Here is a 17752-nt window from a genome sequence, read left to right on the forward strand (position 1 = left end):
GAAGTAGGCCTCTCTTTACCATGGTTTTCATGTCCTCAGTGGATAAGTCATAAAAATGAGTATTCATGCAGGATTTCCCAGAGAAAGTTTTGATAGCCCCAAATAGACAGTCTCTAAAGTAATAAAATGGCTTTAAAAAGAATCTCACCAAATACATTCTTTATTTTCCAACCGCCTATCGCACATCTGAGTGGTAACCAGAAGGAAGCAAATTCAAAGCTGTTTGGATCTCATGTATATTTGTATTTTGTTGTAGAATGACAGAGTGGAATCACCAACAAATATCCTGATGAGTGTCCTCTTAATCCAGTCCCATAATATGGAACTGGAAAATGAAAATGCCAGCCAAAGATGCTGGCGAAATGTAAGGAAGAAACTCTTCTAGAACATGGTGACATAGCCCAAAAAATCCACAAAAAACTATGGATGCCAGCCATGAAAGCCTTCGACTTCATATATAGCTATTTTGACCAAACACTGCATATCATGTTAGCACCAGAATGGAGGAGAGTTGAATTTAATGGTATGAAGCATCCTAACTAGGGTGTGACCATACAGCACAATTATGTTTGATACCAGTTTAATGGCCATGGTTCAAGTCTATGGAATTATGGGCTTTGTAGTTTGGTGAGAATTACAGTTCTCTGCTAGATAGGTCTAATGCTATTATTCAGGGGAGTTACATTATATAATTCTAACACTTCGAGGAGTATTTTTTGTGGGTTTTTTGGGCTATGTGGCCATGTTCTAGAAGAGTTTATTCCTGATGTTTTGCCAGTATCTGTGGCTGGCATCTCTGACATTTCTCTGAATTCTGGCCAAAAATCAGGAATAAACTCTTCTTGAAGATGGCCACATAGCCCCAAAAACCTACAAAAAACTATGGATGCTGGCCATGAAAGCCTTCGACTTCACTTCAAGGAGTTTTGCTGTGTATAGACAAGATGCCATTCAGTTTCTGGCTGACAAGTTACAGATACTGCACAGGTCTCACTTGGCAGGTTTAACTGGTTTTTACTTGAAAGTGTCCTTTCATGCCACACAGTTATAGTGCTATGATTTCACGTTAATCTATGGCAACATTCTATGCAATCCTGGGTTTGCAGTTTAGGGAAAGGTTATTAGAAGTCTCAACCAGAGCGCTCTAACCAAACTGCAAATCCATAATTTCATAGGATGTTGCCATACTAGTTGAAATGTAACCACAGTGTTATAAATGTGTAGTGAGAAAGGGCCCCAAATTAGTAAGAACTAGAATTTTATGCAGCAAAGGCAGGAGGCAGAACTCTCTACAACCATTTGCAGAAAGCATGCTCTGTAGAAATCTCTACGGTAAGAATAGTGATGGTTTAATCTGTGGTGCTATCAATTAGAGCAAGTTCCTTTTTACAGTTGCCAATCATTTCAGGAAAGGAAGAGGCACTAAGGACCACATTGCAAACATACGATGGGTAATGGAGTGTGCCAGGGAATTTCAAAAGAAAATCAGCATGTGCTTTATAGACTATGGCAAAGCCTTTGACTGCATAGATCATGAAAGGCTATGGAATGCCCTTAAAGACATGGGAGTGTCAACACATCTGATAGTCCTGATGACGAATCTGTACTGAGGACAAGAGGCTACTGTCAGAACAGAACACAGAGAAACAGAATGGTTCCTAGTTGGCAAAGGGATCAGACAAGGCTGCATGTTTTCACCCTATCTGTTCAACTTGTATGCAGAACATATTATAAGAAAAGCAGTCTTAAACGCAGAAGAAGGAGGAGTTTAGATAGGAGGAAGGAATATCAACAACCTAAGATATGCAAATGACACCATACTAGCAGAAAACTTCATAGACCTGGAACCACCTACTAAGAAAGATCAAAGAAGAAAGTGCAAAGGCAGGTTTAATGTTGAATATAAAGAAAACAACAATAATGACCACTAAGGACCTTCACAAGTTCAACCTAGACAATGAAGAAATAGAAATAGTAAAGGAATTCCCATATCTGGGATCAAACATTGATAGAAATGGGGACAGCAGTCAGGAAATCAGAAGAAGATTAAGAATGGGGAGGGTGGCTATGAAAAAACTAGAAAAGATTCTAAAATGCAAAGATATACAACTCAGTACAAAAGTTAGAATCATACAAGCCATCGTATTTCCTATTACCATATATGGATGTGAAAGCTGGAGAGTTAAGAAGGATAGTAGGAAGAAAATCAATTCATTTGAGATGTGGTGCTCGAGAAGAGTGCTGAGGATCAAATGGACAGCCAAAAGGACAAACAAATGGGTCCTAGAGCAGATCAGGCCGGAAACCTCCCTGGAAGCCAAGATGACCAAACTGAGGCTGGCGTAATTCAGACACATCATGAAAAGGGAAGACTCATTGGAAAAGACAATAATGCTGGGAAAGGTGTAGGGAAGTAGGAAGAAAGGAAGGTGACATGCTAGATGGATGGACTTTATTAAGGAGGTCACAGGTATGGGGTTGCGGGAATTAGGCAGAGCAATGGAGGACAGGGGGTCTTGCAGATGTCTCATCCATAGGGTCATCATGAGTTGAGATCGACTCAAAGGCAGTTAACAACAAAATCATGGGCAAGAAAAATAAAAGAAAGATCAGCATAGCCCAGCTCCTATTTTCTAGGCATGATCAGCCATCCTTATGTACTATGTGTTTTAATTCATGTTGTGAGCTGCCTTGGGTCCCATTGCAGAGAATGGTGGCAGACAAACAAAACAAAACCAATACAAATCCTCTAAAGCAATGGTAGGAAACCTCTTCTTAGGTTGTCAGAGGGTCTTCAATGGTCAATCTGTACATCTTTGGGGGATGCACATTTCCCCTGCTGTGGCCACCACTGTAGTTGTCTCTGCAATTGGGTAGCAACAACAGTGACTCTGTAATAGATTAGGATGCTAATGCTCAGGGGAAAATGCCATGGTTCAGGGGGAAAGTTTCTGATCCAGAAAGTATTATCTGTAGACAAGACTAAAAATTACAGATTGATTTTAGAAATTTAGCATCCTCAACCAATTATTTGGTTATTTCACACCAATATATTCATTCATTAAGCAGCTGGCAGAAATCCAAATGTGACTTTTCCCACCTGGTTTTCCCTCAGAGTCTGCTCTCACCCTGTAGTCAGAACTCATTTGTATTACAAACCACAGGCCTAATGAGACATCTCCATTAATCACATGCCTTCACTATGAATTCCCATCTGGGGGCAGGCACTTCACCCAGGTGTCTGTAACTGACCTGAGTGGGGTGTATTATGCTTCCTTTACTATTTTCCGGTGCAGCTGCTTTTATTTCATTCACTATGTGGTTGGGTGGGTGGGGGGATGTTGAATTAAAAGAAATGAGATGCAAATACATTCAGTGCTTTCCCTCTTGTTTCCAAATTGCACTTTCAGTCCACTCAACCTGTTATAATCTCATAGTGATTTTCATTTAAAAGAGCTAAATGGATATGTGATTACTGTTACAGGAACTAACACAAGACAATTAAATGCTGAGGTGTTGATAGATAAAGCTGTGTTTTGATTTGCATATACATGATGCAAAAAAGTAAAAGTAAAATCAAAGTCTGGCAAGAATTCAACTCCACGACTTGTACATTTAACGCCTGCTAATTACTACCAGCAACTTTATTAAGGTTTTATTACTCAGAGCCAGGATTATAGCCCTTTATTTTCGGGCCGTGTTACTTGGGAGTGTAGTCAAACTGCAAAGCTCATTTCACACAAGGATAAAGAAAAAAACAGCCCTAGAGTGATTGCTATTAATAACCAGCCTCTATAGCACAGCATTTTACACAAATCGGTTACATGGCCTGAAATCGAGACATTCATGATTTAATTCCTGCTGTCACTGTGGCTTCCCCTACTTTGCTGCTTGCAAAATACAGCACTCAGTGCCCATCATTACAGGCAAAATGCCACTGGAAACACAATATGGAGATAATTAGCTACCTGAGCACTAAGGTACAACCTAAGCTGGTGAGAATGTAAAGAGCATCACACTTTCCTGTGTTCTCAAATTAACAGGGAATTTGTTTAAGAGATATTAAAACAGATCTTAAGCATGCAGGGCTCAATGTAGCTTGTGAAGCAGAATTTAAAGGAAGACTGGAAGGAGTATTTTCTGTAGTAAACCTGGAAGAAGTGGAAATGATTCCCTCTACACCTCCACAAGATAATGAATGGCTGGGAAATTTGTGGTCCTCTGAATGTGGTTAAATGAAAAGTCTCATTAGCTCTAACAAGTAACCAAAATGTTAATGAACATTTTAAGGGCCTAAGATTCCCCACCTATGAGGTAAAGTACTATCTCAAGTCCCATATTAGTCAGTAGTGTAAATAACTGGTACAGTTGGAGATAGACATAAGTACTTGCATGTACTCCTCACATACTGACTGCATATGAAATGGCTGAGCCTAGCTACTGAAAATTTTGGATGCCTGCTGTAATTCAAGGGGATCTTTTCCTTTTTCCACTAAGAGCAAACAAAAAAGGCCAAGGTGAAGGGTTTCATTACATTCTATGCCCTTTTAAAAAAATATAATGCTGTAATTTACAGTAAAAGGTTTCCTTTGCACAGTCTGAGGTCTTGTAGAATATAACCAAATCCTGCAGCCATCTTTTAAACACTTTTGCTTACCCATCTTTTAACATTTCCCCTCTTGATTACTGGAATGAATAGATAACTCAATTACTGTAATTCAGGGCCACACTGCACCCAGACTTGAATATTTTCAGGTAATAAGATGATTTGTTTTACTATAACAAGTTTCTGTTAACCTAGAGGATTGTCAAGACAAGTGCTAACATCACATAGTTTCATTCCCACATGGACCCTTTAATGTGGCTACAAACAGCAGCCATGTGAGAACTGCCATCTGTAGTATTCCTTTGGATGCCAACTCTGGTACTGTATGCAAGATCAGCCAATATGAAACAGTATACTACAAATTGTAATTATGAAGAACAGAAGGAATAGCAATTCATGAAAACAAGGGTGGTCACAGCAGGATGGATCTAGGAGTTGCAATACTATCCCAAGGACAGATCCCTGTTTTATAATAAAATAAAAAAATATAAATATAACTAGCTAATAATAGTGAATGAGGACCTTCTCCATTGCCACCCCAAAAATCTGGAATGATCTGCCGAAAGAGACTCACCAAATAACCTCCCTTGAAGCTTTCAGAAAGGTGATAAAAACAATTCTTTTCTGGTGGGCCTTCCCAGACTGACCTTTGTCCAAACTAGAACAAGTCTGATTCTCTGATTAAATTTCACCACTATCGCTATGTGTTAATTGATTTTAACTTGTTATTCTGATCTATATTTATATATGGTTTTATTGTGGTAATTTTATTCAGGGAGGGTGGGTGAGGGTTGGGGGGATTTGGGTTTTATTGTTTGATTATTTTGTATTGTTTTAACCTCTGTTGTTACCTGCTTCGATCCCCAAAAGGGAAGAGGCTAGATATAAATACATTATTATTTTTGTTATTGTTATTATTATTAGTGTAAACTTATTTGTACACAGCTATAGAAGAAACAGCTCTAACAACAAATATCCCATCACTTATCAGCATGGAGCTGACGTGGGTTGGGGCCTTTTCAATTATAGCACCATGCCTTTGTAAGTCTCAGCTGACGGAAGGTTGTCTGACATGGCCTCTGATCGTTTTACTGCTAGGTGAAGAAATAAAAAAAATCAGTGTGGCTGTTTTTTTAAAAAAAATTCCTAGTATGATAGAGTTTTATTACATTTTAAAGATTCCTCTATTGTACTTTCTTGCTGTACATTGTTTACATTCTATCATTTCCAGTTTTTGTAAACCACTTTGGAAGTTTGACCCTTGAAAACTGGTATATAAATGCGTAACCAATATACATAGCTAGTGTTCTCTAGAGTGAATCTAGATAGTAGCTTCATAACATTACAGACCACACTATGTGACAGTTGTACAATTTAGTATCAAACTCAAGTTTCCCAGTCATATACAATGACAACAATATAATTTGTCAGGGGATGCAATTCAAGGTATCAAAGGAATCAGCATGTCTCTATCCATCATACCCTCCGAAGCCCAGGAGCTTCTGCCCTGAGAGACTGGTTTCTAGGATTGCAGCCAGTGATTAGGTGGGAGGGAGTGCTTTCACAGATGGACTGTGGGCAATGGGATTCACCCCCCCCCCCCACACACACAAATACATCCTCTTGACACTTAAATGAAAAATTCTGTCCTTGATTTCATATGTCTTTGTGGGAGCTTGAAATATGAAGGCATGGGTGTATGCATCAGTAGCCCTGGTATTCTTTTATTCCTTTTAGTTCCCCATGTACAAATAATAAAAACACACTTCATCTTTTTATATATTTTTAAGAAGAACAGAATAAAATAAGGTACCATAACTGAAACCAACTCATTCTGTGAAACAACTGATTTTAGAATGTTGTAACACTTACCCTGAGCTTTCTTCCGAATACTGTCACTTTCCCTTTAATCTGTTCCTTTCTGAGACGCCACTCTATTGAATTTAAGCCATTCTCCATGGGCAGGGAAATGTTACATCGTCCTATAGTTGGGGTCACAGTACCAGCTAGGACATGCGGCTCACTGTGGAAGCTAATGCTCATTCCATTGGCATACATCACCCTCAAGGTGCCATTATTGCAGAGCTGATAGCTGTTCCTCACTTGATCTGGAACAATAATTGGGGGGAAATTACTTAATGTATTAGTCATAAAGAGAAAATATTACCCAATTTACGAGGTTTTCACTGTTCTTCTGCAGATTTTCAAATGATGTTTCCAGCAATTACTGTTTGTATGATGGTAAGGTGGATATCTGAGGTGTTATTGATTTATGTAAAGAACAATGCCATTAAATATTTGCGGCCTGGAGAGATGCTTCAGTTTATTAGAATTCTTTTTCCCAGTTGCTCTTTAATTATAAATCAAAATATATATTGATATTTCCCCCCACAAATATCAATATTTCTAGAGATATATAATTTAACAGAAAGTTGTAGGGAAAATGGTTTTAATTGAAGTGTTGGTTCAACAATAAATATATTCAATTTCAAAATAAAGATAGCCACAGATTTTTTTGTTAAAATGAGCAGGCCTATCTTCCTCCTTTCTATACTGGTTTTACTGCTCCCTTAGTAGAGATGTGGCACAGTGATAGATTAGGTTTCAATCCTTAAGGCATGATGCTCACACAGAATGAGCTGCCAGACGCAATCTTTTGTGTAGGTGTCACTCTTCATTCTACCTTCAAGAACCATTACTAGCCAACCAGACATCTGGCATTTTAGTGATTGACAGATGTTACAAAAATAAAACTTTACATTTATGACTGTTGTACTCTTGCCTGGCTGACACAACCAGATCTGTTCTGGGGAACTTTTTTAAAAGGAAGAAAAAAGAAGAAAAGGACTTTTGTTAGGAAGTGAGCAGCTGCCATCAAAGAATGGCCATCCTGTTGTCAGAAAGAAAATGTCTACATAATTAATCATCTGGTAGCACAGAAATAAAGCCATCAGAACCAAGGAAAACAGTCCATAAATGTTGACATTTATATGTCAGGAGGCTATTGTCCTATGACAATGTTTGTTTTCAGTGACATTATTTCTTAATTAAAAAAACCCCCAAACATCATGTACAAAAGTACTCTCACTGTAGCTTTGTTAACACTGTTGTGGTATGGGCAATATGATACTGCTTTTGGAAGTTTCACATTAACCACTTTCCAGATTTCTAGTGTAGCAGCTATGTTATACATTTCCTTTCTTAAAGCAAAAAAGCATGACAACTGAAACCTTGCCCCCCCCCCTGCCCCAGAAAAAAGACAGATAGTTCACTAGGCTAGCCTGACACCTGACCTCAGAAGAGAAGAGATGGGCCCATGAAAAAGGATGTATAGAACAGGTGTACTGAAAACTGCAACAAGCCTCGCTTATGTATTCTAGATACTGTATAATGCTCTACTTGTATCTGTGCACTATCCCTGACCTACCCTTGAGAGCTGTAGAAGGGATATCTTTATGGAGGAAGCACATGAGTGGGTATGTCTTTCTGGATCACCTTTGAACAGCACATCACATAGTTTAAGAATAAAACTAGACTATATTATACTTACAGATATCCACACACCCCTTTCTTAGAAAAAGGCCAAGCCAAACTGGAGCCCTTACTCCTGCATATATACATTTTTCTTGTTCCTAAGTGATGAATATCATTTATGAGCAATTAAATAAGTCATAGGTAGCCATGGATTCAAGAAGTTTTTGTATTAGCTAAGTAAGAGATGGAAAAAGATTTGAATGTGCAAGTCAGAGAAACAGAGAAGAAAAGTTAAGCAGAGATTCCAAGATAGTGCAGCAGCTGTTGCAGGAAGTCACAGATAATGAAGAAAGAAATGTTTATTTAGTGGCCGAGAACATGATAGATCATTCAAATGGATTATAGAAGGCATAGATTTTAGTCCAACATGAATGGATGGCACTACTATCACTATATAGATGAATAATATAGTGCCAGAGATGGTAAACTGAGAAAGTAGAGGTTGTATTGATGATGTTAAGCCAAAAAAGACAAGAAATTAGTTTATTGATAAAAATAATAGAATTTCCATGTAGAAAAGTTCCTGGCATCAACCTAACATTGCTCAGAAGACAGTATGACGGATATCAAGGATGAAATTCTGTATCCGTATGTAGCAGTAGCTGATTCTGCAAAGCAAAGAAAGCTTTCTCGTTAGAATCGCAGTAGACTGGTAGGCCATGATTGGTGAGATTACCAATGATTTATGATGTTAGCCTATTTTAGCAGGACCTCATACAGTAAATATGGGGGGAAAGGAAATGGGAAAAACATGAATGTCTAGAGAACACTCTATGAAATAATGATATATCTCCTAGGGAATTAAGATGTTTGCTTTGGAGAAAGGATGACATTTGATATGCAGAGACCATTGTAAAGCCTCTTTTGTGAAGATAATTTCAGAAAATGGGAGTAAATTGCAACAGTGATGCCAGAAATGGATACAACCAGTCTCTGTTGTTGTAGAGATTCAATGCTACAAGTAATCTAACGTGCTTCGACTCAGACAGGACATTTTAGTCCTTGAGCATCATGTTTTCTTGTGAAATTCACACAGAACGTGATTTATAAACTGAGTTGTCTGAAAAGGTGTAGCCAATGTCCCTGAGCTTCAGCATCTCACCATGTATCGTTTTTAACAAGCAAAAATAGTTGGGACCAAACATTGTCTCAACAAATCTATTGTTTGTTTGATTTACCATTTGAGTGCCATACTTTTTCTGCATTTGTTGGGACAGAATTATCTGATGTAAGGGATTAGTAATTTTCTTCCAATGAGCCAGAAACCAGTACCATATTTGTGCTAATTGGCTTACAATTGTTTCTTTCCTGGCAATTGTCCAGGGACTGGCAGTAGGTGGCTTGTGCACACAGCACCAGTCTTCAGACTACCACTTTCAGCAGCACTGCACCCAGCTGTGGGGTTTTGGGTTTTTTTTTTTTTTTTTTGTATTTGTTGAGGTGTTTTTGTGAGGTATCATGCCAAGAAGCAGAAGTTGACCCTAGAGGGGAGGAAAGGGGTACTAGTGGAATTATCACTGGGCTCAGGAAATGCAGGACATGTAAAGTTACCCTTTGTGTTCTAGTTTTTTTTTATTTTTTCCTCAGTTCAAGTCATAAGCTTCATCTTATGGTGATCCTATGAATGAAAGTCAGAATGATGTAGTGGTTTGCATGTTGGACTATTATTAGAACAGGGTTCAAACCAATTCAAAATCTTTTGTGTATGGAAATGAAGAGGCAAGACCAGTTTTTCAATGAAAACGAGCCTATAGGTGAAGAGAATAGATGAGTGTAGCGTGCCGCCCTGAGAATGGAGTCACATAGTGTTGAAATGTGTTTAGTGAGTAAGGAAGCCATTATCCCTGTTCAATCCACTGCTGAGGGACTTATGGATGAATTCCAATTCTGCAGTTTCTTTTTCCAATCTACCTTTGTAGTTCTTTTGTTCAAGTACCACTGTTCTGAGGTCTGAGATGGAATGCCCATGGAGACTGAAATGTTCTGCCACCGGTTTGTGTTTTTCCATTCCTAATGTCCAATTTACGTCCATTTATCCTCTGGTGCAGGGACCGGACTGTTTTCCTGATGTAGAGTGCTGATGGGCATTGATGACATAGTATGGCATAAATCACATTGGAGGATGAGCACATGAAGGTCCCCCTAATATTGTGGGTGATGCCATTTGGTCTTGTGATGACATTTCCTGGATAAATATGTGGGCAGCGTTGGCATCTTGGTTTGTGGCAAGGCTTAGTACCCGTGTTCCCATCTGTGTCATGTGTCTTCGTGTGGGTGAGTACCTGTTTGATGCTTGGAGGCTGTCTGACTATAATAAATGTCTTAGTAGACCATGAGCACAACATAAGTCAAAAGTGTGGTGGAGCAGCTATAAAAAACTACACTGCTCCCTCGGGTTACGAAATTAATTCGTTCCGCGGCCGCTTTCGTAACCCGAAAAGCCTTCGTAAGCCGAATTGCCATAGGTGCTAATGGGGAAAAGCCGCGTTTCGTGCGAAAAAGCGCCGAAAAGCACCAAAAATTTTTTTCGTAACCCGAAAAAAATTCGTAACCCGGAACAATTATTTCCAATGGGATTTTTTCGTATCCCGGAAATTTCGTAACCTGGGTATTTCGTATCCCGAGGTACCACTGTATGCAATTCTAGGCTGCATCAATAGGAATACAGATCAAGGAAATTTATAGTGCCACTCTATTCTGCTTTGGTTAGACCTTGCTTGGAATACTGTGTCCAGCTTCTGGGCACCACAATTCAAGAAGAATGCTGTCAAGCTGGGATGTCTCCAGAGGAGGATGACCAAAATGGTGAAAGATCTGGAAACTATGCCCTATGAGGAGTGGCTTAGGGAGCTGGGTATGTTTAGCCTGGAGGAGAGAAAGTTAAGAGGTGATATGATGGCTGTGTTTAAATATTTGAAAGGATAAAAAGAGACTGGATGGCCATCTGTCAGTGATGCTTTCATTGTGAGTGTCTTCATGGCTGGGGGGTTGGCCCTTGTGGTCTCTTTGAACTCTATGATTATATAATTCTATGAGGATGCAGCAAGCTTGTTTTCTACTGTTCCAGTGACTAGGATACAGAGCAATAGACCAAATTACAGGAAAAGAGATCCAGACATTAGGAGGAACTTCCTGATGGTAAGAACTGTTTGAGAGTGGAATATGCTGCCTTAAAGTATGGTGAAGTCCCCTTCTTTGTATGTTTTTAAGCAGAGGCTGGATGGCCCTCTGTCAGGAGTGCTTTGATTGTGTATTCCTGCTGTGGCAGGGGGGCTGGACTGGATGGCTCTTGTGTTGTTCCATAACTATGACCGTTGTGGTCACTGTATGATTTTATGAAATCATCTTCCATTTTGAGTGCCTACACTCTTCTACCATAGCATTTAGCTCAAATAAGATGTTCTTGATTTGGGCCTCTAGCACTCTTTCTATTAGGAACAAGACTGCAGTTTTTAAAAAAGATCCTTGGTCTGATGCCTTTGTGCATTCTAAAACCTAAGAATACTTTGATGACTGTGGATCATTGCATCCAGAATCCCACAGGGATAGACATGGGATTTAAATGTCAAAAAGGTGTGTCGTTGCACCTACCCATTCCCAGACTGGCTGCAGCCTGTACCCATCCCCCTGGGCAGCCTCTCTGCAACCTGGACCTTCAGGAAAGGGGAAATCCCGGCTGTAACAAAAGTCCTGGTTGCAGATGGGCTGCCTGGGATGGGTACGGGCTTCATACAGCCTGGAAATGGATAAGTGCGATAACATGCATTTTTTACTTTTAAATTCCACATGTATCCTGGCAGGATTTCTGGGTGCAATAATCTCCATAATGACTCACAAAGAACCAGTGTGCATTTATGCTGAGAGCCTCTCTGGGGTATTTTCAGTATAAATGCTGAAAAGGCCTTTGCTGTTGAAAGATAATCTGTATGAGATTTGGTTTTCAACAGGAATGCTGCTGAGTGAAGCCAAGCATACACAACACAAAGGAGACTGCCATTTGCCATGAAGTGTTGTTCTATTGCTCTGCCAAATGAAAAGCATAATCTGGAAACTCATGTGGATCTCTCATACAGAAATAGGACTGCCATAAGGGGATCTACTAAGGAGAACAGAACACTGCATTTTAAGATTATTTTAGAATGTTTTTAGGAATTTTTAAAGAGCATTTTAATATGTTTATAAATGTTTTTATCTTTATATTGGTTTATTTTTATTTGTTCATCATCTTGGGAGCTGTTGTGGGTTGGAAGGCAATACAGAAATATATATATGTCGAAGATCAAAATGATACATTAAGTAGGGGGCACTTGAGTCACTTGATCATGCTGGGTATTCTGCAAGAGTACTGGCTTCAGTGATTCTGGGCTGAATCTGAAAGGTAATTGCTTTGAGATTTCACTATCGGAACTTGGAAGGGTTAGGTTTTTTTTACTATAACTCCCAAATCCCCCCGACTCCAGTGACCATACTTCCAAGGAGATTCTGGGAATCATCGTACAAAATCTTCACTCTCCCAGTTTCTAAATATCAGCAAATACAAGATTAGCCTTGGTTGCTTTTGGTGTAGAAGTATATGTCTGAGCCAGGTTACATTTTTTACTTCTAGTATAATGTTTTTCTTATTTTTTCATAGATATATGAGGAGAACCTGAATCTCCCTTTAGGGCAGAAGAATGAAGTTTCAACTCTCTATTTTTACATTTACAGTTGTGATTCTTAGGTTGTTTAGCCCCTAGGATTGCTCAGAAATTAAACAATTGGGTACAGATTCCAGAGGTTAATTCAAACAGATCAAAAAGTAATGCAGATAGATATAAAGACCCTACATTCAGATGCCAGCAAAGGAAAGAGTATGAGTATGGTGAATAGTTCTAGTGAGCTTCTTTAATAAATTTCTGGCTTGTGAGCCCAGGGGTCACCTTTATGCTTGTATACTAAGGAAATGAGGCAGCTGTTAATAGCTGTCAGAGGTATGTACTTTAGCTCAACAGCTGCGATACTCAGTGCATCATAGATACACACACACAAAAGAAAGAAGTAACCTGAACAATAAATAAACACAAACCAGATGAAAATGAGAAACCAGTCCAAATAATGTAAACTGAGTCAAAAAGACTCCCTACAAAATCTTCCCAAATTTACAAGCTAAGAAATCTCTGTAGAGAAAGTTCTCTACCTAGCAGATGCAGCAGTCTAATGAGAAAATGGAAACTGCTGTTCATTTTTCTTGAGGATATACAAATGTAAAACATTCACTGCTGAAGAGAAAGGGGGAGCTTGAGCACTAGTCGGCAGGATTCATTTCAAGAAAGCTCCTGAGATAGGCTTTGTGCAGGTGCTGAATGAATATACCATGGGCCCTTAGTATACACTGGTTTGCTTTTTGGAATTTACATTTTTTTAAAATATGTTCAAGCCACAGAATCCACGGTTGGATCTGTGGATAAGGAATCTGTGGATATGGCGGGCCAACTGTATATGCCAGCACAATGAAGAAAGTTAAATAGCATACAATAATTAGTATATAAATGATTATTTGGAATATTTTTTGGATAAAACAAAGGCTAGCTTTTGCATAATTACTGCTCCTATTGTTGTGTATTTTTTTGTGCTCACCACTATAACTTACAATAACATATTATAACACTAATCAACAAAGGCATACATTAGAAACACCTAAACTAAAAAAAGCCATTGAACATATTTATCTAAGTTCTTAATGGGCAAGATAAATTTGTTCTATGGCTTTTTCAATCTAGGGTTTTCTAATGTATGGAATATACATCTTTGTGGATATACACAAAAATAGGAACTCTCCAAATAAACTTTTATATAACTACAGTAGGCACTCAATATCTGCAGAGGATCCAGTCTACCCCCCCCCCCCCCCGAAGATACCAAAATCCATGGATGTTTAAGTCTGCATTGTCTCCAATGCTGGTGTGGCCACTTGGCCTCCTCCCTTCTTCCCTCCTGGCTCTCAGTGGTGGCAGACGGCGGGTGGCTGTCTCCTCCTCCACTGCCACTGCCACTTCCCATTCCTTCTCCTCTTCTTCTTGCCTCTTCCTCCTCCAGCTTCTTCTTCTTCCTTTGCTCCCGCTTCTTCTTCCTCTTCCTGCTTCTTCCTCCTCCTTCACCACCACTGCTTCCTTTTCTTTCTCCTCCTCTCCCTCCTGCCTCTTCTTCTTCCTCTTCCTCCTGCCTCCTCCACCACTGTCACTTCCTCTCACTCCTGCCTCCTCCTCTTCCTCCTGCCTCCTCCTCTTCCTCCTGCTTCTTCTTGTTCCTCCTCCTTTTCCTCTTCCTCCTGTCTACTCCACCACCATTGCTTTCTCTTCCTCTTCCTCCCACCTCTTCCTCCTCCTGCTTCTTTCTCTTCCTCCTGCCTCTTCTTCCTCTTCCTCTTCCCACCTCTTCTTGCTCCTCTTTCTCCTCCTCACCATGGGCTTGCTGTCTGCAGATGCTTGAATCTGCAGATGGCAAGTCGCAGATACGGAGGGAGGGACTGTACATTAAGGTTCATACAGTATATAGCAGGGGTAGGCAACCGTTTTGAGCCGGGGGCCGGGTTGCTGTCCCTCAGACAACTGGGGGGCCGAAGCCAAAAAATAAATAATTAAATAATTTGTAAAAAATTTAAATAAATAAATAAACCGGGACAAATGTAGGACAACATTTTCAAATGGTGGACACTTTTTTTTAAAAAGTGGAGGACATACAAAAAAATTTGCTGATTTTTAAAAAAATGTTAAGATAAATGCATGTTTCTGAGGCGTCTATAGACAATTGCCCTCCTTGCCCCTGCGCTAGAGGCCAAAGGCCCCGGCGGCAATCGGCGGCAGGACTGGGCTGGGGCCAGTTCCAAGCCCTTGCCGGGCCGCATCCGGCCCGTGGGCCGCAGGTTGCCTACCCTTGGTATATAGCTACACTAGATGCTTAGTAGTTCTCTAGCCCATATTTGTTGTTTGCTAGTGTTTTTGAGGTGGGTTATGGGGTTTATTCCTTTCTTGATATATAAATTAGATGCCCCAAGACTAATCAACATTATAGTTAGTCCATGGAGCAGGCTAGTTGTGCTGCACTGACTGTGAATGTAAAGGTTTGAAGGTCTTTTCCCACTGCACGATTAGAATGGAATGATTCCACTTTAACTGCCATGGCTCCGTTTTATCCTAGGATCTTCCACCCATCCTAAACTGGGATTTGGAGGTTAGGGAGAGGTACCTAGAATTTTAGGCTAGATGGAGTTCTAGTGCTTCCAATCAATCCACAATTCCCAGTATTCCACAGAATGCAATAATGGCAATTAAAGTGGAATCATACTGCTATAAATGGTTAGTGGGAAAGTGCCTCTGGATCTCCCAGCCCAGTTTTTTTTTTAAAAAAATATTGAAGATCAGGAAAGAGTTTTTTGGAAACTTTGTTTTTTTTACACCTTTTACACATTTTCAGTATGAATGTAGCTTCTTTTGAACTTGCCAGTATGGCTGTCATTATACATAATGTGAAAAGCAGCTATTTTGCAACATACATTACAACCTTTGAGTATTTGATTTTCAAACTGGAATGATCAATGGGGGTGTGTGTGTCTCTTTTTATGGAAAGATAAGTGGGGTATTAAACTGGTTTGCACCAGCAAAGAATATGTTATACCCAAACCATATTCAATGGCATGAGGAGCATGGAGAGATGTGGGATGGAAAAAATTCAAATGCAATATTTTTCTGTTGAAACAAAAAATTACATCCTGTGTGTCTGTGCGCCATGTAGCCATAGTTGCCTGGATAGTTGCTATCCATAGTTGCTTGGATTACAAAATATCATTTTACATGGGCTGACCAGTTAAGAACGTCTAGTTATTTTTATATAGAAACAAGTACTAACGAATCCAAGTGCTTATAGACTAATAAATGAATACACTCCTAAACATGTTTCTATTTTGCAAAATCGCTAGTTTCTCAATCAGTTACAAGTACAAATAGTCAAGATAAAATGTGATATGTTGCCTGTGGCCATAGATTTACATCTATCCTTCACTGAAATAGAATGTTCAACTAGTTGTACTAGTTATATATTTTCCTCACTTTCAAATGGAATTGGTAAGTAGTACAGAGAGGGACTTGGTAAAGCTAAAAGTACTACATTATACCTTAGCAAAAGAAAGCTAAACTGTTGATATATGATGTATCAGGTATAGCTTTCTTTAGGTATATGGCCTTCAAAAATAGTGTTCTTACAGGTATAGTCATCTAAAAATAAATAAAATCCAAGGTATGTAATCTTGCCAAGAACACCACATGATCACTTTAAGTCAGAAATTACTTGAAGATGCAAAGCAACAACAACAAATATGTTATTTCCTTTAAATTATTACAAATATTCCAGTGAAATAATTTCCATTTAAAGCATTGAATGCATTTGAATATAATATTTAAATCAAAAATATCAGATAATATTATTTGGAGAACTTGTGAATTTTCTGTAAAATGTTCACTTTTATTTTGGAAAACTCATATTACTGGGAGACTGTGGTGGTGATGACATAGTATTTCATGAAAAGAAAACGGTCACAACAGTTGGCTCAGGAATCCATGGGTTGAATCAGATGATGTCTGTATTTATATTATGCCACTGTTTTTGCTCGAATGGAAATATGCAAAGGCTTATGAGAAGTGTGCATCCATACCTTGAACTACTGTATAGGATGCCTCAACAGAAGAAAGGTTGGTGATTACTGTGACATCATCATCCCGGTTGGAATTTTCAATATCTATAGTAATAGACTTTTCCATTTCACGATGGAGGCTGGTTACTACACCAGTAGGACGAGTTACATTGGTCAGGCGTCCTTCATGGTCATAACTGAAAGATGAAAGAGAGAAGTCCCACTTAGGAGTTTATTACATGAAGGAGATTGAGAGGTTTATCCCGTGAATATCCTAGAAAAATCATATAATTATGCAAAACAATTTCACACGATGTCACACAAAACCCGTCATTAAAGTGGTCACAAAGAAGCATTAATGCACATCTTTTTACTTTCTGGATTTCAGCGACAATGCATTTCCAATATCACTTTATTTGTGCAATTGCGTATGGTAATCACGCAATTACTTGCCATTTCCGCTTCACTGACGGGATGCTTTAAATGTGTTTTAATCTGTCTTTAATGACGAAATCAGCCCCAGTGTGATAAAGTTGTTAGATAACGTCAAAACACATGAAACAATTAACACACGCACACACATTTTCTGTAAATAAAAATTAGGAAATAAATGTGAAAATATAAAGAATGAAGGATAAAAGAGAGGAAAACAACAATATTACATATTTTCAGTTAGGACAAATAAAATGAATTATGTATGTCATATCAAATACAAGGAAGGTACACCAGAAATAGTTGGAAACAATAATCTTCTAGATGAATGTGCCAAGAAATTAGGGTCATAAAACCAGAAAGATCTTTACTACACAATTTTAGGAATAATTTATTTGATATGAAATTCACTGAAAATCAGTTATTTGCAAATTGTGTTATGCTTTCTGATATCTTCACAGAGTGCAAACACATCTTTTCTTTGCCTCTGCATAAGAAGCAACCTATCATCCACC

At 38.9% G+C, this 17752-nt stretch overlaps 1 protein-coding gene across 2 annotated transcripts in view; it reads right to left on the reverse strand.

Annotated features, from left to right (window-relative positions):
• Positions 1-17752, reverse strand: part of TENM2 (teneurin transmembrane protein 2) — a 216416-nt gene that overhangs the window by 17356 nt on the left and 181308 nt on the right. For both annotated transcript variants that reach the window (XM_042452450.1, XM_042452449.1), the window contains exons 19-20: positions 16827-17002; positions 6479-6714 (exon numbers count right to left, since the gene is read on the reverse strand). In XM_042452450.1, coding sequence (XP_042308384.1) covers positions 6479-6714; positions 16827-17002 — 412 coding nt within the window. The remainder of the gene's footprint in view (positions 1-6478; positions 6715-16826; positions 17003-17752) is intronic.

This window comes from Sceloporus undulatus, chromosome 2 (genome assembly GCF_019175285.1).
Source record: "Sceloporus undulatus isolate JIND9_A2432 ecotype Alabama chromosome 2, SceUnd_v1.1, whole genome shotgun sequence".
NCBI classification, from domain to species: Eukaryota; Metazoa; Chordata; class Lepidosauria; order Squamata; family Phrynosomatidae; genus Sceloporus; species Sceloporus undulatus.